The sequence below is a fragment of the Epinephelus lanceolatus genome, chromosome 15 (assembly GCF_041903045.1).
Source record: "Epinephelus lanceolatus isolate andai-2023 chromosome 15, ASM4190304v1, whole genome shotgun sequence".
Classification (NCBI taxonomy): Eukaryota; Metazoa; Chordata; class Actinopteri; order Perciformes; family Serranidae; genus Epinephelus; species Epinephelus lanceolatus.
Window position 1 is genome coordinate 16,957,526 of NC_135748.1, and position 25,062 is coordinate 16,982,587.

Genomic DNA, 25,062 nt, shown 5'->3' on the forward strand with positions numbered 1-25,062 from the left:
TGCTACTTTTACTTTAGTAGGAGATCTGAGTACTTCTTCCACCCTTGCAAATGACACGTCTGTATGAAATGAAAATGTTTGTATGAAGCTCGCATGTGCACACAGTTGCTTGCTTATACATGCTGATATTTAAGAGCCTGCTGAATGCACAGAGTAGCCTTACACATCCAGATCTGGTGGCTCTTGCGATGAGTAAAATTGTGTCTACGTTTGTGTGTGTGTTTTTGCGTCTGGCTCCTCACCAGCTGTCTCACTCATCATCAGTTCCTTCAGGATGCTGAGCAGACAGTCCAGCTCAGATTTCTCCCCTCTTATCTGTGCTGTGTGTCTGCCTCAGACAGTAACAGATACTGTATATTAGGGCCAGCTGGGCTTGAAGCTGCAATAAAACAAATTGTTTTGGTTAATGATAACAGGAGCAATAGCGTTTCTGCTTTCCTGTAAAAGCGAGATTGCACTAAGCTGCTCTTATTTCATAACCTGTTTATTGCTTCAGGAATTTACCCACCTTTGATCGACGGCCAGCTCCGCAGAGAATATTAGTTATTCTGCCTCTTCTGCGGCGAGTCAGTAGCTGTGAGCAGCTTTACGTCAGAGGCTGGTTACTTTACGGGGAGATTTACGTGAGCTTTCCTCACATGTGAGCTCAAAACTGTGTTTACTAAAGCTGTACTTTAAGTGAGATGCTTCCTTTTAAGAAGCTGCACCAGTGTTTAAGGGAATTTATAAGCTGCCTGTATGTAAACAGGCATGCATATAGGCTCCAGGTACAGCAGGAAGTGTCGAAACAGGCTTGATTTCACCTGATGGATGGTTTATTTAGTCGTCCAGACTGTGGTCCTGTGTTTACAGGGCTCTGATGTAGGTCCGTGACCTGATGCTGACAACCCCCTCCGCTTTATCCTGCCATCTACAGCCGGTCGCCTGGCTCCACTCTACTCCGCTAGAAACGAGGATGTATGTTTGTCTCACACAGGCTCGACAGTGTGATGAGAATACTAAGGCCTCTGGTGAATCATCATGTTGGTTTTCTTTTTTAAACAGAGAGAAATTGCATTTCCCGCGATGCCTAATGCATTTGTGATGTGGTTCGGAATTGCCGTTGTTTAAAAAGGTCACTCCTAACAAGCGATGCAGTCCTGGAATTAGTTTTAAACAAGTTTAATCCTCCGTTCTGGTGGAGAGGGATAATCCTGCTTGTTTGCACTTCGGTTTCACTTGTTTCAGACATTTCTTTAAGTGTCAGCATGTTGAAACAAGGCAGAATAAAAATGGATCTCAACAGCTTGCTACACGAAAAAAGAGTTAAGTGGTGCTGAATTATCTTAAGCAAACGTGGACATTTTTTTTCGCCACATCTGCCACATTTAGATGATGTTCTCACCAGTTATAATCCATCCAGAGCACTTAACAGAAGCACTCTTTCAAACCTGCCGATGAGGTAAAAGAAAGGCTTTAATATGAACTGTAATTGCCTCAGGTAATGGCCCCTAATAGCTACCTGCTCCTTTGTTATCTTTCTTAACCTTGACCACGGTGAACAAACTAACCAGACAGGCCCAGACTAGTCCACCCACTTCAAATAGACTTAAAGCATCATCTTGGCTTTCACCTGTCAGTTTGTCACAGTTCACGGCTTTAGCAGACATGACTGTGATGTATTAATGGTGCAGAAAGTGCTGAGCAAGTACCAACAACCCCCGTGACCTGGTCATTCCCTAATTTCGTATTTCTCGCCTACTTATCATTTTCACTGGTTTGTTCCCTTGTGTAATCAGTCAGATTGTCTCCTAACCCAAACAGTGAGGAGAATAATGCTCATGAATTCGATCAGAGTAAGCCGAGTGATTCATGTCCTGTTTGGCCCGACTGTGATCGACACTTTGGCCCTTAATAGGCCATAAAAGGAGAGGCATTGCCAGTTGGAGCGCTAGTTTACCATGAACATATGGCTCGCCTTGGCAAAGGGAGATAACATTTGAATCACCGTATCCATTAGCGTCAACCTGTCCTCTGGCTTTTCAAGCTTAAATCACATGTTGGTGATCCATCAGCTTACACAGTGCCAACACATTTCTGAATCAAGTTTTTTAGACTTGCGGCAAAGTGACTCCGAGGCTGGGTGCTTTTCATCCAGGGTAGGGGGGGGGAGGCCACTGAGGGCAAACCCCCTCTGGCGTCAGAGCTCCTCAAGAATGCAGGGAGGGATTAATGCATGTCTGTAGCAGTGATGGATGGGAAGGGGAGACACACTCACACACACAAATATATACCAACAGAGCATCTGGATGCTGAGTGTTTGGCCCTCCCCCTGAAGCAGTATGTGCCAGCTTAGCAGGTGTGTGTGTGCTTTTTATGTGTCTGTGTGTGTCTGCTGGGACAAAGCCAGACTTGGTTGTTTGCCCTACTACCCCAGATAGAGCTGTATTCACCAGGCGCATGTCGTTTTGATTCGAAGGCTGCAGCTTTTATGGTGCCAGTTCACGTCTGGGGCACTTGGAGCTCCTTTTCAAATCGCAGATGAATTGATTTCAACTCCCTCAATAGATTTTTCTTCTTCCTGTTAAGTCCAGTGATTGATGCAGCATGTGCGTGTTTGTGGTTTTGAATGTGTGGCTTCTGCTTTCTGTACGAGCCCATCGATTACTGTACGCGCCCCCTTCTACCTGCTCCCAAATCCCCCCGCACCCTCATTGTTTCCCCAAAACCTCTGGTGATTCTGCGCGACCTCTAGCAGCTGGCTCCATGTGACTGATATTGTACCGCGATGGTCAATGATCTCTGATGGATCACCTTAGGGAGCCTGGAGTGTGTCTCACATGACTGCCACACTACACTACAGTGGCTATTGCTATGGTAATGAGTGAGCGAGCCGCTGGCTGATCGTATTAATCACTAGGGCTCACACCGCGGAGCGTGTGACAGATTATCCCGCAGTGCACAAAGGACAGCCACAGTCAATTCCAGTGGAGATAATACAGTTTGCGAATGGGTTTAATGCAGGTGTGTTATGAGCAAAATATACAAAGTCACTGTGAACGCTGGCGAAAAAGGTGAGGAGGAGGAAAAAAGGTTTTGTCTTTATTGATGATGCCTGAGATTCAAACTGACCTTCCCGAAGGTTAACAACTAATGTCATTGTTCTTTTCTCTTTTCTTCACCTCAGAGGCACTTTTCCCTCCTGTCTCTTATCAGCAGGGAGATAATTAGCTATCTCTCCTTCCCCTTTGTGCAAGGAAGCTGTCGTGCTTTGCCCCGTCTTCCTGGGCAGGGCTGGGTGTGTGCTTGTTTTCCCAGGAGCCTGCAGGTCTCTTATCTGACCCTGTGGCTGCTAAAGACTCTGGTTGCACATGTTTCATATGCACTGCCTGTCACTCATTCTTTTACTCTCACCATCGCCTCCAGGCATTTTCTCTATGACTACCATTTGAACACAGGGGCTCTCAAACCGTGCACTGCTTTAGCTCTGCTTTGATTAGACTATATGACAGTGGCATGACGCCGAATACACTTGGCTGAGATGGTCTGCTGCAGCACAGAAGTTGAAGTGTGTGTGAGAGTATAATGATTGCACCAGAAATCAATCCAGCTAAATTGTGTGCATATCAGTCAGCCTGACAGCCAGATACTGTAGCCCTGGATCAAGTTCAAGCACAAGCTGTGTGTGTGTGTGTGTGTGTGTGTGTGTGTGTGTGTGTGGATGTATGTGCGTGCCTTCTTCCTTCACAGATTTAACCCTCAAAACGACCTTCTTCTTCTGTCCATTAAGCTGCTTAATTAGCAGAGAAGCTGATGGAAAGCTGATTTGCACCTGCAGTCTTCCAGCTGTTTGCTGCATCTCACACACGCACACACACTCAATCTTTTTTGCAACAGCCGTTAACCTATTCCTCCCTCTGCCACTCAAAACACGCACACGGAAAAGTACGTGGAAATACGCACACATGCACTATTAGGCAGCGTTGGGGCAGTGACACCCCCTTGAGGATGTTCCAAGTCAGTGTCTCCCCTAAACAAAGCATCAGGAGATGTTTACTCCACATTTTTCATTTCAAATTTCTGCACTGCCGCTGTCAGCAGAGGACAAACCCTCTGGTGTTGTCCCGTCTCACACACACACTAACTCAACACACACACAGGCACACATCACCCCTCTTTTGTGAGCAGAGAGCCTGTGTGCGCCGACATATCCTGGTTAATTTAAAGCCGAGAGTGTCGGGCTCTCTGTGTTTTGGGCTGTCTTGTCTGACAGGAGCTCCAATCTGTAGAAAATAAACTGAGCCGACAGCAGGGGAGGCTGGCAGCAAATAGAGATTTCACCGTATGGGACAGTGAGATGAAGAGGCAGAGATGGAAGAATACAGGATGGATGGTGGGAGGGATAACCTTTGAATGATTTGAATGTCACAGAATGAGAAACACATGTTTTAAATATTTGCATTTCCCCCTTTTTTAGTTTAAGTTTCTTACTTTGAGTGGGCGTTCTTTTTCAAGCACCTTCTGTTAAAAGTAAACTTCTTAATGTGGGTGAGCTACTGTATTTTCCAACCTATTTCCTCATGTTTTTGTGCCTAAGTGACTAAATGGAACAACAATTTTTGAAATGAGTCCAGTATTGAGAGAGAGGGCTGCAGCCAGCAGCTGTAAAACACGCTGCAGTGTAACCACTGGGAGAATATATGCGCAGTCAATTTACATCCACTAAAAGTGCTTGTTTTTACCACTGACAAACTCAGACTGTTTTCTATTCTTGTCTGACAATATTATGAAAAAGATCCCTACAGAGATGGACCTCTTTGTTAAAGAATAAGATCCTTTTTGTTTAACCAGAAAAGGCCTCGACATTGCCTTTGCTAGTTCCACCAGACTCCATTTAAATGAACAGTAATTTTAGCATGTATAAAGCCAGCATATTTTCACATCAAACGGGGTGAATTAAGGTTTTATTTCAATCAAAGCAGAGTCGGTGAATGTTGTAACAGCGGGAAGATGAACCAAGACTGTTTTTCTGAGTTTTACTTTGTTTCTGTTGACATTGAATGAATTGTGTTTTTTGATGATAAAATTACTGTTTATTTAAATGGAGTCTGGTGGGTTTGGTGATTGTGATTTTGGGGCTGTCTCTGGTTAAACAAAAAGGACCTTACTCTTAAACCAAAAGGTCTATCTCTGTAGGGAACCTTTCCACATTCAGTATGTTTACATGACACTAGAGAATATTGTTTTATTGCGTTAGTCCGACTAAAACCAGACTTTTAAAGTACATGTCAGTCTCACTGAAATCATACCAAATCGGCTTTCTCAAAGTCAGACTAACACACCCAGATAATGTGACTGGGAGCCGAACTAATCCTGCATGTATACAGCCAATCAGACCCAAACTGGCCGAGGCGCTAAGCGCATGCTCCACAGTTTCTGCCCCAGGCTTTGACCTGAAGTTATGCATAACAGAAGAAGAAGCCGGTAACAACATGGTGAAATCTACATCCAGAGCCATACATTTTTGGATGTATGAAGTTTCCTGTGCTAACAAGTTGAAAGGGGGCATATTGCCACCTATCGTAGCAGAGTCGGACTTTGGTCAATAGATCGCTACCCCTCCCATGCTTGTATACTGGTACAAGGACTAACTGCATGTAAATGTACTGAATGTAGTCATGACTTAAAAATAACAATCTGAGCCTGTCAGTGGCAAAAACAAGCACTTTTAATGGATGTTAATTGAAAGTGCAATTGCCCCAAGTGGTTACATCACAGCTGCCAGCTGTAGCCATCTCTCTCAACACTGAACCAATTTAAGAAAATGTTGCTCTCATTAGTCACTTAGACACAAAAACATGGAAAAATATGCTTTAGGTTGAAAAATACAAGGTTACCCTTTAAAAAAATATTTGGATTTCTACACAAGATAAACTCCAGTAGTTGAATTGTTAAAGACAGATGGAGTGAGTTTGAGGGTGGAACCACCAAACAAAAGACTTGACCTTTCACCTTGACTTTAAACCCTCCATTTTAAGTGAATTCCATTAGTCTACACCCCCAGATCCTCCGACCATTGTCTCGTTATAATTTCTACTGCATTTCTAGACCATTGATATTTAAACCCATGCTTCTGGGTGAGGCGGTCTACTAATCTCTGCTAAAACGAGCAATTAAGATGAATTTATTTCCTCCCAACGGACACTGCGTTCAGAAATTGCCGCAGACTGCAGTCCCCAGTGAGCAGGATAATCAATGGCATCAAACCATAAATGGTCTCCAGCTATGAGAGTGGCTCCATCATGCTGTTTAGGAGGAAGACAAGAAATATTAACATGCAGACTGAAAACTCATATTTCTCTCACCGACTCTCCACCCGCCTCTCTTTCTCCAGCCTATTCATCAGCCCCATGAGCATTACTCGGCAGGTGTAAGTTTTTCATCAGAGATGGATTATTGCAGATAATCTTACGGAGATTAAATGTGACATTATTTATGTATTTTAAAAAGAGTTAAATACAGGGAAAGTAAATGTGTCTCTGTACTTTTTTCAGTTTAACACTTTAATAGGATCATCTGTCTGATATGTTACTGCTGTTACTGTAAGCGCTTTGGGCCTTCTAACCTCTCACAGCTGGACTCACCTTTACCTTTCACTGTCAGCTCTTATAGAAGTTGCTTCATGACCTAATGTTGGTTTAACTGAAGTAACTGTGGTCACAAATTGTGGGAGGTGGATTTCTTTGAAGGGCACGGGTTTTGCCACCAAGTGACCAAAAGGCCATCAGGAGTCATCTTAGACCTCAGTATCAGTGGGGATTCCTGGTGTTTGAAATCTTTATCCCAAAGCAAAGCTCAGCTGATAAGCTCTTTGAAACCTGTGTCGCCACGTATACAACTGTGGTGCCCCTGATTTCCTCCATACTAAAGCCCGTTAGTTGTGCCTTTTCTTTGTATTTCCTGTGCTCCTGAGGAAGGTACACACAGGCAGAATATGACATCAGTAATTATCTCATTATCATGATGTAGTGCTATGTGACCTTCAGCTTCCTCTACCAACTTTGGCTGTAGTGCAGCAGTTGAAGAAATTTTGTGTGCATGAGTCGGTTGCCCTGAGCTTAGACAGAGAGGGATTTAATTTGGCTCTGGAGAGATTGTTGGAGCCTTAATTGATCTTAATTAGCGGTCAGATCATTTGGCCGTGAGGATTTAGACCCGGCACCTGCTCTGTATGAATATGCACCACAGCGGTCCTCCCCGCCTTCTCTTTCTTTCTTGGTGCCTCACTCTTTTCATGGCTCGCAGCCTCTCCGTGCGTGTTGTTGACCAACCTTTTAGCTGCCTCCATCTATAGCCGGACAAAGGGCTTTGAGAGGAGCTCAGACTAGGCCACGAGGACTATTGTGTTGTTAACAATGTTGTTTAGCCCCAGTGAACGCTGCTAATATTGTGTCCCTGAGCTGATGTCTCTATGTCAAGCAGCAGGCTGATGGAAGACTATCCCACAGCTGCTCATACAGCGTGGCCTGGTCGTGACTTTGAATAGCTATTCAGGCCGAGATTAATTTTTAGAGGAGAATTCAACTGGGCATTCTAGTTACATAGGCTGTAATGTTTTCCATTTGTAGGAGAGATGTCCCTGAACACCAATAACACTGGAATAAACAGCTGGCCCGCCAGAGCAGCTTTAGAGTCAGTCTGGCTCTCTTGGTCCAGTTCTGATGCTGTGTTGTGTTCTGGTGTGGCTTTCTGAATGGGTCCAGTTCAACTGTGAGACCACAGCTATGTGAACTGAAGACAAATGGAGGCGTGTGCATGTTTTTATGTTTTTTAGACCGGCGGCGGTCTCAATTGCGTCTCCTCTGGGATGAGGCTTAGTCACAACACTTTGAGTGCATTTCAGAAATTCTAATTTCAGAGAAGGTTTTGACTCATTTACTTGCATTTTAATTAGCATCTCAAAATGAGATGCACATTTGGCCCCACTGGCCAGTGGTGCCCCCAAGGGGGTGATCAGGGGGGCGCGACCCCAAATCATTGGAGGCCAACATTACTGTTTTTAAGAGGCTGTGCCATATTCATTTTTGAAGCTAGTCAAAAGATAGTGGTATCTTCTGGAATAAGACAGCCTAAGGCATCCATTGGTACCAACCATGTGGGCATTTATTGTCAGGAAGGGGGTTAAATAGTGCTCCAGATTTAAGCTAAACTTTGGTGAGGGAACAGCTGGCATGGCCATTTCAAAAAGGAGTCCTCGTGACTCTCACCTCAAGATACCTGAATAAAAATGGATTCTGTAGGTAACCATGAGTCTCCCTTAAACTTGAAAGGGTTGTTCCCAGTAAATGTTCCTTGCAATCAATGTACTTGTCTTTTTTAAGGAAAAGGACAACTAGCCTATTTCAAGAACAATGAATCTCCTGACGTGTCTATACAAAACTCAATAAAACAGGATTGTTGTGGAATTCTAATATTAGTTAATGCACAATAGATGATATTAACCGGTAAACAAGAGATAAAAGAGTAACAGCATGCAAATTCTTAGCTCTCCATATCGACATAGTTTTCAACTTGCCTATGTGCCTCTACGGCATAATTTTGGTTTTGATGTGCCATCCCTAAGATTGGCCCCGAGAAACTTTAGAACAGCTTAGCCATGTTGCTAACTCCCTCTCCTCTTCTCCACACCAAACCTCTGTCTTCACTCAGTGGGCTTTTTTTATTCTCTGGCTCACACTCACTCATGCATACACGTGTATACACACACACTCTCTTTCTGCCGCCCCACTAACTGGCTGCCTCTCTGGCCTCCTCCTTGGGTCATTGTGGTATTTAGGGTCAGACAAGAGCTCCAGTCATTGCGCCCTCCTCAGTGCCTCCCAGGCAGCACTGCAGCCATTATACGCCAGCTTGTCTGGCCCAATCGCCTCAAACAGCTATGGAAAACCGCCTTGGCTGTAACAAGCCCTGCATCCTCCTCCTCGCCAACGGAAAAGCAGGATATAGGAAAAACAACACAGTGGAGTAGTGGAGCCTTTTTGCAGTAGAGACTCTAAACGGATGAGAGCTATAAAACATCCTTCTCTCTCTGAGAGAGCTCTTCTGTTGAGAACTTTTCACTTTTTCCTTCCCCAGCTCTCTTAGCTTTTCCTCTTGGCGCTCCGTTACCCAGGGTTACCCCGGGAGGGCTGTGATTCGCTGCTGCCTCTAAGCCGGGAGGGAGTTTCCACGTGTCCTCCAGTGTGTCTGGGCGTGTGAGTCAGATGCGGTGCGTGTGTTGCTTTAAGACACAACGAGTCTTCACAGGGAGAATCCAGATCAGAGGACACCAGCTAGATTTCTCCTTTGCAAGCTCTTCAAAGAGCTTATAGATGAAAGCCCAGGACACAGAGGTAAGGGATGTTATGGGCTCTGTGTTTTATCTTTCTTTCCCTTTGTTTCTCCTATTTACTGGATTAAGAGGAGGCTGAGGTGAAGAGGTTGCATTCTGTTTCCTATTGTCCAGATCCACAGGTGTGGGATACACACTGTGTTTGCATGTGTGAGTGCTGTTTAGTTTTGGTCCATATCTGTGAGATAGCAGTTTGTACTTAAGTTTTTATCTCTAGTGTGTGGTCTGCTGCTGTGTAAGCCTGCCACATGTTGACTCGTACATGAAGATACAACAAAGTGACCCTTCACAATCTCAGACTTTATCACTTCTGTGTGTTTTAGGCTTGTCAGCGTTTTATGCATGACTCATGTTCACTAATCAGAGTTTCAAAAACTTTCATCGAAACTTTGTAACTCACACTGAAGTTGCTGGATACTCTCTGTGGTATCCCAGTGTATGAAAGTGTTTGGGAATGCTTTCATTTTCTTGGCATCACTCTGGAATGGCAGTGGCATACGTGTATAACTTCCAGAAGCCTGCCATGTCATTTTTGGTTGGGAGCCAGGAGCAGAGCTTCTAAATGTATAATGAAAAGTCCGAAGGACACTTAACAAGCACTTTGATGGATGTTTGGTGGCTTTGGCTGAATCCACCACACGGTAATACGGGCTTTCAGCGAGTGATTCATAGATTGACATTTCTCCTCACAAGCAAACAGCCCGCAGGATACTTTAAATCTGGTTCATATGACAAAAACTCAGCAGGAGACAGCCTGGTCTTCGGCTCCGCTGTGTTCTCTTCTTCACTTCCTGTTGTTGTTTTTGTGCTGAAAGAACTTGTGTGGTTGTTTTGCATGAGTTTGAATTCAAGCAGTGTCTTAAGGAGCTTTAAGCGCACTGCTCCTTTAAGAGCTCAGTTGTCACGGCGCCAGAGGAAAGTGATAAGAGACAAGTCCCATGGGCTGTGATTTGACAGGAGGAAGGCAGTGTGATTGTGTTAACAGTCACTTTGAATAACAAATGACCTCATAGTTCCTAGTTCACAGCATCATAATTCAAAAAGCATGAAACCCTGTTGGTACTTAATTTTGCATGAGATTATTTTCCTCTTTATTATTTGCATTGTTTATTTATGATTTATTCCATCAGAAGCACATGATTAGCCTGTATTTGCAGCATTATTGCAGCATTATTGCCCTACTGAGTGAGCTCTTTTGGGAAAAACATTTAAAAAGTCCAGCAAGATTAATGTAACTCCGAGCTTCTATGGCAGACTAGGTTAAAAAACTGCACAGCATCATGATATCACTGTGAGGCGTTTGAGAATTGCCCTGTGTTTCACACTGCTGTGTCAGTAGCTTTGATTCTCAAGTTTAGATTCAAGGACATGAAGGTCAGACTTGCAAATGTAGTTCTTAAGACTTTGACGGAGGTTGCAGCTTCTGTTCACCAAATGCCTGGTGGTGTTAATGTAGGAAAAAGATTTCCTCAACACACTGCCTTCATGTACCTACTGTGTTTATACTGCGTCGAGGTGTGGTTCCATTCCTCGCAAGGAGTCCGAGCTGCAGACCCAAGACACACATGGTGCCAGACTAAACATGGAACTTACGTGGGAGTCATCCTGGGGCAGCCTGAGAAGAATGCCAGGTCATGGGGTGTGTCGAGGAGGGCTAGGGTGGCAGTGGTCCCCTTGGCCCCCGAGCAGATGGCCTGTAGGAAACCTATTGATGAGAACAGAGGACTGAAGGGGAAGAGGGAGGGAGAGTTCAGACCGGGCGCAGTGGTTTGCAGCTAAAAGGAAGACTTGTCTTGTTCTCCCAAAACAGTCGCACAATGCCGCAGTTCAAGTCGCAGCAGAAGGCAAACGTGTGTGTCTTTAGGTTTGTGTGTTGGCACGCCTTTTAGCCTTTCATACCCACAACCCTGCTCTGTCTGAATAAAGTTTGCAGGGAAAGCGTTAAAAGAAAGCGGTCACTGTGACAAGTTCGACAACCGGCTTTATGCTGACTCCCAGTGTTGTCGACAGCTGCTTTCTTGGTCTTTACTCCAAGGAGAATTGTTTCGTTACTCACCATTCATGTGGAGAAGCTTATAATTAGTTTAACTTCACTTTCTAGATGCAAGATGGAGGACTGAGTAAGAAATTTGCCAGTTTTCCTGCAGGTTTCTGGGTTAAAGGTGCACTATGCAGGAATTATTGATTCAGACTTGGCCCCTCCTCCCTATGCTGCTTGTACAAACTATTGTAGGAACCTTACATTTGTTTTTATGGAAGACAATACTTAGCAAGCTAACTAAGCTAACCCTTGGCACCTGCGTGTCCAACAGAAAACAGGCCAGCTCTACATCACTCTTCATCCCCATCCTCTCCTTCAGTTCTCCCCAGGGAAAGTGAAAGAGGAAGCCAACCCCAGATTTACTCTCGGTTTGGAACAAGCTTTTCTCCGCTTGGTGTTTCACCTCACTTTATTCAGTATTGCACTTTTTTAGCACTGTGTCCACATTTTTTTCATAGCTTCCCCTTGACTATGTGCTGCTTATGGTCTGGCTCCTGGTCGCTACCTTTTTATAAAACCCCAACCTCACCTGCGTGCTGCTATTGCCCGGGGGCTACATGTCCAGGAACGTCCCACGAACGCGAACTTGAGTTTCCTAGGATAGTGAAGGCATGACTCGCCTTACTCTGGGTCTGATTGGCTCACACTGACAATCCTACCCTAACCCTAAGCAATCCCACTACTCATGGCTAAACCCTAAGCAACCTAAACACTGAAGGCAACAAGTACTAGCCAATCACAGGGAGAGTAGGGTGGGTCATGCCTTTGACATCATAGGAAATGCAAATTCCTATCCCAAAATAGCAAAATACGAAGAAACTAAGGAAATACAGGCAGAGGGCAGAGTCTCTGTCGATAAGTACACCATAACACATTTCTAGAGGGTCATAAGTTATGATTGAAAGGGATTACTTTTGTATGAATCTATGCATTGTATAAGGAATATTCTGAATAGTATACCTTTTAATGAAGAGGACTCAAATTCTTAGAGATGGCCGAGTAAATTGCAGTTGACCATGCATCCATAAGTGCTATAGGTTTGGATTTGCCTAGGGTCCTAGTGATCCCTGGGCCCAGTTTAGTGGGCATGACCAAGCTGGAAATATTAGTGCTATTGGCTGAAGGCTGCTGGGGTAGGTGGGTTCATGGTCATAGGGCTGAGACCATTTTCCATCAGTACCAGTAATGCCTTCACCCTATAATTCATGACGAAAGAAGCAAGTGGTTGGTTAATCTTCTGATCAGCTCAGAGTGATGGTTCAAGTTCATTACCAGGCCCACATGTCTCCAGCCAAGTTTCCACTGAGCTTTCAAGTGCTACTTTTTCACACTCATTCTAAACAGTTTAAAGAAGGAGGGAATAATTTCCTTGTGAGGCTCGATGTCATGTTTCTTTATTTATTTATTTATTTATTTATTTTTTTGTACTGAAGTCTGGATCTTTGCCCCGTCCTTGAACTTCGGGATCTAGTACCTCATGTGCTTTACATTTAAAATATTCAAGTCCCCCCGGAATTCCCCCTCAGCTTCATGTATTAAACACACTCCTTTACTCCTTCACTGTAGTCCATTTTGTCAGCCAACACTATTTAATCTCGCCTCACAGTCAAGGTGCATCCAAGCAGGAGCAGATAAACTCTTAATGCTGCAGATCGCTTAATCCCGAAGGTTAGGGCTTTTGACAGGAGGGTGTTTACACTGTAACCTTACGCATTCTGTACGTGTGCTGCGAGGCTTAGTGGAGTTAGCACTATTTGAAAGCCTCCTGGAGTGTGCGCCACATGCATGTAAGTGGGTTATATTACACACACACACACACATGAAGGAGTCACACTGCAACTCAGAAGATGCCTGGTAACTACACAAAGAGCTCTCCTCAGCCGTTTCTGGTTTTGGATCCTGCCCCTGGACAAATTTGGCGGTGACGAGTGAAAAAAAAAGGAGCAAGCTAGGATTCCAAGGTTTAAAAATAAACAGACGGGTAAACTGTAGCCGGCTTTCAAAAACTTTCCCAACCCCGATCAAAGTTGACGTCACTTACTTGCGGGGAGGTGGAAAAATGCTACTAATGTTTGGTTTGGATGCCTGATTGAGGAGAGATTTGGGGGGTGGAGTGAATTTTTCAACTAGTCATACTGTAGCGCCAGGGTGGCACTACTGTACTGTGTGTCTTGTGTAGTACAAAGCTTAGTTGATACTACTGGGAAGTTGGCTGCAGTGAAGTTCGTGAGACTTCTTTGATACTTTAGGGCTGCATGGTTTCTGAGAGGAAATGTTTTTGTCTCCAGGATATTGGCTGAAACCTGTTTTCCAAACCTGCAGATAAAATCAATGCTTTTTTTTCCAGATACAGAAACTCTCAGACTGCCACAAGTAAGATCTCAGATATTGTTTGAGTTGTGCACCGGCTTTGCTTATCTCAGTGAGAAACAAGTGCGGCTGCCTGCCAAACACTGTCCTCTCCCAAATGCTGCGGATTAGGTCTACTCTTTAACTAGCACACCTGTTATCAAACACGGAGCTTATTACATGTGGTGAATTACAGTCCTGCAGAAAGAGACTGAGCACTAAGTCAGCTTCTCTTTGTGTGTTTCAGATGAGCCAGAGGACGAAGGAATGAGTTTATTTTGAGGAATGAGGCGGAGGGAAGCTTGCACATAGGAGCTCCAATCTGAGAAGAGAACTTCAGACAGGTGAGTGTGTGGCCTTCATATTTGGTTTCTCAGTATTAATATGCTTGATCACTAGAGATGTCCCAATAGTATTTTTGCATTCCCAATACCACTTTAATATACTGCTTACTAACTCTGAAACTCAAGCCTTGCATATTGTACATGTTGCCTTTTTACTGGTGGGACTTTCCAGTGTAAAATACGACTAACATTGCTGACATTTTTATCAACAGCTAATGCCAAAATATTTACTGGAAATCAATTATTTCTCACTGCTCTATCACAATAGTTGTCAGTAGCTGCACAGCACAACTTGCTATGTATGCTACTGTTTTAAAGCGGCAAAGAAGATGGAAAACTGCTATTTTATTTGGGTGTATGGAGTCAAACAACGCATAGATGTAAGTTTATGGAAATCTTTGGACTCATGTTTCCAGCACCTTGCCAAGATTAAGCCAGGTAGAGCGATGTCCTACATTATGTTTTATCCAGGTGTGAAAATAGGTCAGAGTTTATTAATGAATTACGTAGTATTGAATCGGTGCATGGACAAGTGTACTCATTGATACCTGATCCAGCCTTCTGGCCAGTAACAGAGGCATTTCCAATTCTGGTATCGGATCAATCTTGAACCTAAAATGTGTCCCTCTTATACACATTAAAATCTGTCAATTCTCTTTTTACCATAAGATTCAAATATGTTCTTTAAAATTGTTCATCATTTAAACTTTTTTTACAGCTAAAAAAGGCTTTAAAAGAAAGGTGTTTATGTAATAGAAAGGTTTGTCGTAGTTCCTAATCCACTTGCGCTTATTCCAAGACTTGAAGACTGTTGAAGGTATTTAGTCGTCCCTATTATGTAATCACATCACAGACAGCAGCAGATACAGCGCTGTCTCTCACGGGCAACAGTGTCCCAGCACTTTATCTGCAGCAGCATCAACCCTTTAATGAAATGTCTTCCTGGTCACGGCTCTCCGTCACTAATGTAAGAGTGTTGTGGACGGTCTGGAAGTGATTTCACATTGTCCTGAACTCTGTCACACATAACAACCCTGACAGCTTAAAGCCTGTTCATCTGATGTGATTTTTCTATAGAAAGAATGGAGGAATGTAGTTAAATGAGAGGGGGGTAGACCATACAGGTTGATGACCAGATGTGAAAGAATTACATATAGCTATTCTCTTTGAAAGACATCAGGAAGGTATTAGACTTGCTGCTGTTTTACTCTGGAAACAGCCACTGCGGATTAAATGATTATGTGTGTGTATGGTTTTATGGGAGTGTAGTCATTATTGTTTATGAGTAATAAGTTAATTTTATGTCTCAGATGAGCTGGCATTATGTCATGCCATGCCATATATATTATACTGCCTTATGTGTGAGTGCCATGGATTTTCCAGTAACATAATGCTGGTGACATTATGGTTTTGTCTCCATTGTTTTTCCAGGCAGCGATGGGGAATTCAGAGAGCCAGTATAGCATCCAGGGCCCCAAAGGCACCAGCTTTGTCTTCCCTGGGAAACCAAAGCCATATTCACTGAAGCTCCGTTCAGCCAAAGATGATGCTCTGTCGCCCCATACATGGTGGAAAAGTGCCCCAGTGGGTTCAGGGTACAAGTCTAGGTGTGTTGGTCGTGGCTGTCTGTCCCCTCCTAAAAGCCGGCTGCCTTACTCCCCTAGGCACTGTGACTACGTCTCAAAGGGGACACGCGGCAGCCCAGGTGAGCATCGCTGGCATCGATCGCCTGGATGTGGTATTAGAAGGCGGCATATGTCAGACGAGTACGGAGATAATCCATATGGGGCTGATGTTAATGGGTGCACCCTGAATGGACACAGTGATGAGCACGAGGCTTTAGAGGAGCAGAGCAGCCCACGGGTGGTGATCAAGAAAGATGGCAGTCTCAGAGTGGAGTTTACCAACACCTCGGGAAATCCCCTCCTCCTGGATGGGGCTTCTGGCCCCGTACAGCTCCTCAAGTTCTCCCCCAACCTAGAGTCTGCCTCAACTCCCAGTCTGCCTGGCTCAAGTGGTAGCAGGCAGGACGGCCACCGCAGCGGTCCCCCACCAGCCTCTACCTCCTCCACAGCCAGGACTAGCAAAGGAAGCTCTCTTAGCTCCGATGGCTCGTGGTATGACTCTCCCTGGGGGCCCAGCACCGAGCTATGTGAGCAGGACCAACCCTGCTCTGCCAGCAGGACACTGGTCCACTCCCCCATCCACCAGCTTGACACCTTCACTGAACAGTCTCCCCCTGTGTCCATCACAGACCTCTACAAGGACCCCACAATGGCTGCCACGTTTCCCACAGCCAGGGACCTGTCCCAGTTACAGGACCCTCCACCAGGCCAGAGGCCCCACAGAGCCTCTTTTGCATCAGTCCTGGATGTTCCATTGGAGGAAGAATCTACTGAGGCGTGCCAGTACTCATCATACACGCTGCCCTGTCGCAGGCCCAAAGCCCACACTCTGAGTGAGGATCTGGACCAGTATCCTGACCAGGAACAGACTGGGCCTGATTTCATCTTCCATAAGAAAGACTCCATCAAAAATCGCATCAGGCGATTAAGTGACTGGACAGGAAGCCTCAGCCGCAAGAAGAGAAGGTCTCAGGTAAGTGTGGCCAGGGTGGGCTCAGGGGATCACACTGATTTAGTCTTACGCTCAGCATTTTGTAGTGATTCACACTCCTGTTTTACTTGCAGGGATCATACAGGGATCTTACCTACACGGTATGTAAAACAATAGGTTGCATAGATGTGGTGTTTGTAGTCGTCCCATAACTTCCAGCCCTCATAGTTTAAGCACACAGTAGATACATTTCTCACGCTCTTATTGCAGTCTTCTTTTGCCGCCTTACTTCTAGCCCTAGAGCTACAGCTTATTAGGCAGGAGAGGGCATCAGTAACAGCCATGCACAGACAGTTTCCTGTCTGGCAAGGTTTATTTGATTGCGAGCCACAGCGGTGTTCTTGGCACGGCCAGGAACCAACCACCGTCCTCTGGTCCTTAGCACTGCAACACCAGCTGTCCGGAGACGGGGCACAGTGGGGCGGCACAAAATGAAATTTGTAAGGCAGCCAGCGCTGGGTCTTGTTTGTTTTTGTGAGGATGGAGCAAGGATGAGAGGCACTTCCTCTTACACACTGTAAGACATGGACGATCCTCAGAGGAAGAGATGTTCAGGGTTGATGTGCAGGTTTCATGATGACTGTATCTGGGTGGGTACATCTGAACTGTTACTGCGTACTGATTGTTTGTGATTTGGATGTACAGTACTTGTCGTATGTTTTAAGCTGTGTTGTTTGCCGTAAGACGTATACGAAGGCTGTGAGGTAGTTGATGTAGTTGATTTTTCAGTGTTTCATTTAACAAGTTTTTGAACGTTTCAAGCTAACTGATGGTTAAGACATTTGGGAACGTTGCAGCATGCTCCCATACTATCATATGAGACGCAACATATGAGACAGCTGATATATATTTTTCTCAGTAGTGTAAGTGATACTTGTACCATACAGGCACAGGTCAGAGTTGAGGCTGGAAATAACCACAGCTTGTCTGCAAGAACCATGGGATTTCGTCCTTACAAACACTATATGCTTAATAGCTTTAATTTGACATTAAACATTTGTTGGATCTGGGCCTTTACTCGTGTCCCTTTCTTGTCTTTGAGGCTTGAAAGCGATTGTTTCTGCATTAATTCGTTTAGCTTTGCCTTGTAAAAGTTTTAAGAACGCTGTTTGGGCGCTGCCAAGAGAATAGCTGTAAGCCTTTGAGAGGCTCTGTTAGAGTGAAACTAAATCCTAGCTGAAGATTGAACCCCACCCCTTCCCTAATGTTAATGAATGACTTATGGTTGTTCTGGCTGTTTTGTGGTGCAGACGTTCGGGGCTCCGCTCCGCTGTCCTCAGAGAGTAAATCTGCTAATAGGGATTGGTGTTCAGTCAGTTGGGGCTGACAGCAAACCAAAGGACAAAACAGAACAGTTGTTGCGTTTTTCTATGTGTGAGCCTCTCCTTGCACTTAAACAGCAGATAATGCTAAGTGAAATATATGAGATACTTTGCCTTGACGCTGTCACTCCCTCCTGTAGTGACTAATACACAGTAGACTGACAGTATTCATTTTTAGTGTTACACAGCTTTCACTTTGCACCAGTAATGTCTGCCTCTAAATCTCCTGCTCGCCATAACGCCATGCTAATCTATGACCATGTGTTGGCGCTTGAGTGTTTTAGAGGGCAGACTAGCACACCCAGATTTATTTCTTTGTTATCCAGAAATATAACAGATAGAAGGCTGTTTTCTGCCTGCAGTAATCCTTGAGAAACTTTTAAATGAGGTGTGATTACTTGGAGAAAATGAAATCCATTGCCAGCACCATGTATTGGTGACAAACTGTAACAAGTTGGGCTCTGTTTTAGAGATAAATGATAAGAAGACTAAATTTCCATTGAAGCCAGACATAGTTTAATTGGGGATAGTTCAGCTGAATAAATAATTAAAAAAAAAGAATAAGTGATTACCGCCTGGGGCTCTCTTTATTATGCTACGTTCACATGGAATCAGGGAGACTGTAGACGGCAAGCTGGATATAATTTGGTGGACAAGAGCAGGACGGTAAAATTAGGTGAGGCCAGCAGAGAATATCTATGGTAACAGAAGACTGATTTAACATTCAGAGTGAAAATATTTTTACTTTTTGCCATCCTCCACAACAGAATTTACAACCAAATGTTGTGTAGCCCCTTCACACAAAGAGAAAACTAGGTGATTTGGACAATTAGTGGACATTACTAGAAAAATCACACAAAATATTAAACATGAAATTATTTTAATATGTCTTATTCCATTCTTTCTAAACAATACGGCATCACATTTGCGATATATTGTCCTGCCATTCCGTCGCACTGTTTGTTGGTTTTCCCTATGCCGTGTTCGTCTGCCGTCCACCATCTGCCTGATTCCATTTGAATGCATCATTAGTGACTGACACGGACTGCAAGTTCCTGTTAAAGTCACTGAGGAGCTTCAAGCTGGTCTCTGGACCGACTTTCCTCTGTTCTCCTGGGGCCATTTTGTTGTTTGCCAAACCTCCATTGCACATATATCTCTAAGAGCAGTTCACAGTGCCTCCTTTCAGCAGGGTCAACCAAAATCAGGAGCACCTCCAGCTCTGGTTCCTCTCCACCTGGATTCCAGAGCTCTGTTGTGGGTTTAAAGGTCAGACCACAACCCTGGTGCCAAAGGCCAAGAACCAGCTTGTAATGAAAAGCAGCTGGAAGCAATGGGTGGACACATTCGGGGCTGTGTCAGTTAAAGGAAAAAAAGCAGAAAAAGACTCGCCCTGTGCTCAGTGCACATTTTCCTGTGGCTGTGCTACACAAATACTGTGTGTCATTGTGGCAGGTGGACGCAAAGGCTGTCCTTAAATGAACACTGGGGGTTCACAGGGTTCATAGCTGCCGGAATCAAGAAAGCATTACCTTGCTATTATTTTTGATAAAAGTAAAAATTGTATATGCTTTTATGCACTGTTCTCGTCTTTGCTGATGATTTTGGCAAATTTTAATTGTTTCCTATGCATCAACAAGAGGAAAAGCATTAGTCGGGATTGAGAAGACGTGGACGAAGACAAGCGAGACACAGGAACAAACAAAAAGACGAAGGATGAGCTCCGGCATGACGGCACATATTCTCTGTCTGCATGTTGAGAGCACTCTACTCTGTTGCCAGGGGCAGAATCAATGCTGCAATCTAGTCAAGTGTAGGTAGGCTGTCATTAGGCATGAAAGAGTGCAATTCCGTCAAGTGTTCATTTGGGGAATTGGGAAGCCACAGCAGACCTCAAATGACGTGAAATTGTCTGAGCCTGGAGGGTTCCAACTACCCAGGTGCCAGCACGGGAAATTTGTCCCAGTTTCTCAGCCCCAGCGAAAGGTTTAGTGACTGTAACGCAGACTTTGAAGTAGGTTCGAGTGCTTTGACTAGATGTTTTCAAAAGTTTCTCCTCCACTTTGCAGCACCTTGTGGCTAATTGAAAGGAGCACAGTTTGATTGTTGTCCCAGTGTAAGCTCTGCTGTAGATACAGAGGTGTGTGACATTGTGTGTTTTTGCTTAAATGTAGGTTAGAACAGTAATTCTGTTCACTGATTTTGGAAGTCTTAAAACCAGTCCAACGACTCCGATGTGCTTTGTATAGTTGTCATGACAATCTTGTCCTTCCCCCACATGATCTGTCCATCATCCTGCATCATCTCATGCACCTCTCACCTTTTCTTAACTTTGTTCCTTATCAGGAGACCAGGTACAAAGACCTGAGCGATGCCTTCGATAGTGGGGTTGATGGCCTGACTGCAGACACCAGCTCCCCCTCCCAGGTCTCTAGTCTCCTCTGGTTCCCAGGAGCCTCCAGGGCCCAGTCATCAGGAGCCATTCATCAAACGACCAGCGACGCCCTCCGCCAGAATATCTATGAGAACTTCATGAGGGAACTAGAGACCGGCACTGGACAGGGAGGAGGTGGAGGTGGCGAGAGAAGAGACCCATCAACAGGCACCGAAGAGGGGGAGAGCAGCAGCGAGTCGGCCGAGGGCTCTCTGGAGCAGCTGGATTTGCTGTTCGAAAAGGAGCAAGGGGTGGTCAGACGGGCCGGCTGGCTTTCCTTCAAACCCCTCGTCACCCTGCACAAGGACAGGAAGCTGGAGTTGGTGACCCGCCGCAAGTGGAAGCAGTACTGGGTGACCCTGAAAGGTGAGCTTGAATCTTGAAGGCTGGAGGGGAGGAAGGGAAAAATTATGCACCTTGAAATCGAGTCAAAGAATGTGCTGACTTAAGGTTTTAAAATAATTCACAGGTAAGTAGATTATCCAAATTTTAGTTCCATAATTCATTTTTGAGGGGCAGATGGTTGCTCTTTGTTCTTTCTTTTATTAGCAGTCGCGTCCTTGACCGTGACATCACTCTTGACATTGAGCGATTATACTTCCCTCTTAACCTAAAAGCTTACAGGGAATTATACTGGTGCTTCTGGCCAAATGATAAAATTCAGGCCACCAAATGTGTGTATGTGTACATGCTGCTTTTACGACACTGCTTTCAAGTATTTACTAAAAAGCACCTCTTAGACGTAAGAAAAAATAAAAGGTAAAAGCAAGGACGCTCTTTTTATTTGTGGCCTTTTGGGAGTACGTAAAACTTCTTCTGTGTGCTCCAGTCTTGCAGAACTTCATTTGTTAGAAGTTTTCACAAGGACATTTTGTCTGTAAAACATTATGAGACAGCTGTAAAAAAAAACCCAAACACTCGCAGTCAAGAGAAACCTGCCTTGATGATGTACACTTGCTTGTTTTCTGCACCACTTACTCAACAACATTTGTGTCTATTGTGTGTTTTCACTCTGTCTTTTCCAGGATGCACATTGCTGTTCTATGAGACTTACGGTAAAGGCTCTCCGGAGCAGGAGCTCTCACCTCGCTACGCCCTCCTGGCCGAGGACAGCATCGTCCAGGCCGTCCCCGAGCACCCCAAAAAGGAGAATGTCTTTTGCCTCAGCAACTCCTATGGAGACGTCTACCTCTTCCAGGTGAAGCACATTGCTTGACACACAGGTTTTTCTGAAATATGTTGCTGATCATTGGGAGAGTCTTATCATTGGGGATAAGTCTAACCAACGTTGTCGGCTTATTCAGATGAAAGTAAATGCACTAAACAGACAAGAAGTGTAGAAGTGCAGCATGTTCTTGCAGTGCACAGCAGCAGTACATGGTTGTAGTTGAATTATACCAGACATGCACCTTTTAGCTCCCCTCCCTGGAGTGCAGCATACGAAATGACCAATTTTTGGCATGTGAGGGACCTGCGAGCAAAGTGCCCAAACTGAAGGGTCTGAGAGCACATCCCATTTGCCCGTTGTGCTTACTGACCTACATATCACTACCATATTCATGCCTAGCCTATGCTCTTTCCATGTAGCCTCCTCCATTACATGCTTCCTAGACTGCGGCATGTCGTGGTGTCCAGACCTACATCTAATAAAATAGCTCAGTGCATGGAGCGGCCCCAGAGGCAAGCAGAGAGAAAATCAGCTCTGTAGCATGAAGACAGCCTGGATTCATCCTTTTGTTTCTCCTCACATGGACTGTTGAGCATGAGTCATTCTCAATCTAAAGAGGGTTAAACTGATTTGTCAACCGACGTGCCGCCTCCGTGTGAATCGCCTTATAAAGACAGAAGGATAATCATGAAATGGCTTATTAACAGGGAAAATGTGTATTTGATTTAAGCAACAGTTCGTAACCTGTGCTTTCTCATACAGGCACCGTTAATCACGTTTTCTTTTTATTGATTCAGCAAAGCCCCACTTGCCACCCGATGATCTTATTGTGATATATGGTAGAATAACACAATAGCAGTGCATTTTGCATCACTGGCCAATTCATCAGGCTTTGCCTCTGTGGATCCAGCTTGTAGCGGGAATATTGGTCTCTCTACTTCATCAAATCGAACTCCCTGTCCCTCTTTGCCCTTCCAGGCCAGCAACCAGACCGATCTGGAGAACTGGGTGACAGCCATCCATTCTGCCAGTGCCTCGCTGCTGGCCAAGCGCCAGGGGAAGGAGGACACTGTGCGCCTGCTGCGGAGCCAGGTTCGCGGCCTGCTGCAGAAGATTGACATGGACGGGAAGATGAAGAAGATGGCAGAGCTGCAGCTGACGGTGGTCAGTGACCCCAAGAACCGCAAGGCTATTGAGAACCAGGTGAGCCAGTGATAACGGTACTGATAGTGGGACGTTTGTTGAATTCATACCAGCGTCACTGAAAATATGGGAGGCCTCTATCACGTTTAACACCGCCTTATACATTTCATGCCCTTGGGACAAATTTCACAGAAAATCTGCCGGGGTTCTTTACTGCATAGACAGATCAGGTGGCGTGACGCGTGCTCTTTTCATGCTACATTTTTATCTTCATACTGTGTCATTATTCCATGCGATACGTGTAGCAACCACATGATGTGTCCTACTTAATTTTACTGATTTTGTGACTGTGGTGACAAGGCTGTGCTTTTATTTTTGTCTGTGGGTGGGTGAAGTGGCCTAAATGCATCAGTCCCCAAACGCATCGCAAGGGGCCCAGGGGAGCAGCTCGCTCCCCGAGCATCAGATTGAGATTCCAGATGTTTCCTGGTAATGGGCTCTCAACATGCATTATCCTCGTCCTCCTCCTCACAGCCTGGGGGAGAATCCAAAGCACCCAGCGCTGTGCTGTAGCCTACATACAGCAGATTACTGACGGGTATAAAAAGCTCATAATCTATAGCTTAGGAAGAACCCAAATACTTTTATTAGAAATTGGTGTTTGTCATTGAATGTGGGGAAATCCAGCTGCTTTTTTTTTTTTTTTTACCTGCGCCTCAGGTGGTCATTGACTTGAAGTGCCTCTTACTTATGTTTCTGCCTCTGTGAGTCCCATGAGTTCACGTTTGCTCATGTCCATTCACATTGACTGGTTATACTCTAGAAAAGCGAAATGGACACTTATTGGAAGGGCTGTTACTTGGTCTGTCGTTAAAGTGCCAAGAGTGGAAATATGAGCATGTTATTATGAAGAACAAGCAAGATAGAAGCTGGATAGCTCATCGCAGTAATCACTGATGGAGATGTCACTGCCTGCCTACGAAACTGACTGACTATGTGCTTGTATCTGTTTCCAATTAGCCAGTGTGCCACCTCAGAGTAGACAAAGACACAGACGGGGTTGGAGTCAATGATAGGGTCAGAGGAGTATGGGACAGAACTCTGATACAGGCGCCCCGAGGCCGATGATAGATTTAAGGTTTCAGTGGGGTTGTCTGGCACCAACAGGGCACCACTTTGATGTACCCCACCCCCACTCGTGTCTGCTTAAATCAGTGCCAGTAGACCTCTTTTGAAGACTGCCTTTACCCCCTTTCACACACTCATGCTCACGTACACACACTGCGATCAAGTTGCATTGACAGACTTATTATGCATTAGGGCTTTTACTGAGAGCCAGGGGCAGATGTTAAAGAGGGGGAATAAGAAAAGATGAGAATCTGTTAAAAGAAAGGCTTATGTCTGCCGAGCTTAATGGCTCTAAAATGAATGTAAATAAGTTGTGCACGCAGGCCAGATGGGCCCAAACATGCCTTGCTTTTCACTGATGTTGGCTGATTGTCTCACTCCACTCATTCAAGCCTGCTAGTTGCACGAAGTAATAGACTGCGTGTCGGCCTTTGTAAAAAAAAGAATTCAGTTCATCAGGGATTCATCCCGGCATGAATCATTAAATCGAATTTTATGCACAGGACTATTTTAGAACATTCCTGAATGAAGACGTGGATCCTTAGACTGTTGACAAACAGATCCAGATGGCGTGTAAATCAGAAGCGTGCTAGGATATTGTGTGGTAGTTATACATAGACGGGAGTTTTTCCAAAGCAGCAACTCTCCTAAATTTGACTTTGCTTTTGAGGAAGGAGCTTATCTGATTTACTCAGTAATACCTTGCTCCCCATCTGAAGTCATCTTCAAACCACTCAGCGGAGTTAATTCACAGTTTCTCCAGAACACCGTGTTATAATGACCCAAGAATAGCAAGATAAAAAAACTGTGCTTTGCTTACTTACCTTCTATCAGAGGATTTATGTTCAAGGTTTTTGAGTTCAGGTTCAGTAAAGGTTCAGGTTTAGGTTGAGCAAAGCTTAGACTTACACCTAAACGAGTAAAAAAGTAAAAGAAGCACATGTTTGATTATGTTCTGTGCTCCACGCTAACCATGCTAATACAATATGTGACTTCCATTATCCCAAAAAGAAGATCCACCTTAAAAGAAGCATCTCACTGCTGGGAAGATGAGCAGAGCTGTCTGCAGTAGAAAGACGCAAATACATTTGAAATTGGTGCTACATTATCAGAGAAAACAGAGAAAAAGGGCTGTGACATTTGATAT

At 44.7% G+C, this 25,062-nt stretch overlaps 1 protein-coding gene across 6 annotated transcripts in view; it reads left to right on the forward strand.

Moving 5' to 3' along the window:
• Positions 1–25,062, forward strand: part of LOC117267086 (rho guanine nucleotide exchange factor TIAM2) — a 136,789-nt gene that overhangs the window by 69,535 nt on the left and 42,192 nt on the right. For 2 of the 6 annotated variants that reach the window (XM_033642723.2, XM_033642721.2), the window contains exons 2-7: positions 14,008–14,104; positions 15,536–16,702; positions 16,795–16,821; positions 20,389–20,842; positions 21,502–21,674; positions 22,623–22,847. In XM_033642723.2, coding sequence (XP_033498614.1) covers positions 15,542–16,702; positions 16,795–16,821; positions 20,389–20,842; positions 21,502–21,674; positions 22,623–22,847 — 2,040 coding nt within the window. In that variant the 5' untranslated portion in view covers positions 14,008–14,104; positions 15,536–15,541. Of the gene's footprint in view, positions 1–9,232; positions 9,372–14,007; positions 14,105–15,535; positions 16,703–16,794; positions 16,822–17,188; positions 17,311–20,388; positions 20,843–21,501; positions 21,675–22,622; positions 22,848–25,062 lie in introns of those variants that run through there. The other 4 variants (XM_033642722.2, XM_078174995.1, XM_033642727.2 and 1 more) reach the window with 4 other exon arrangements.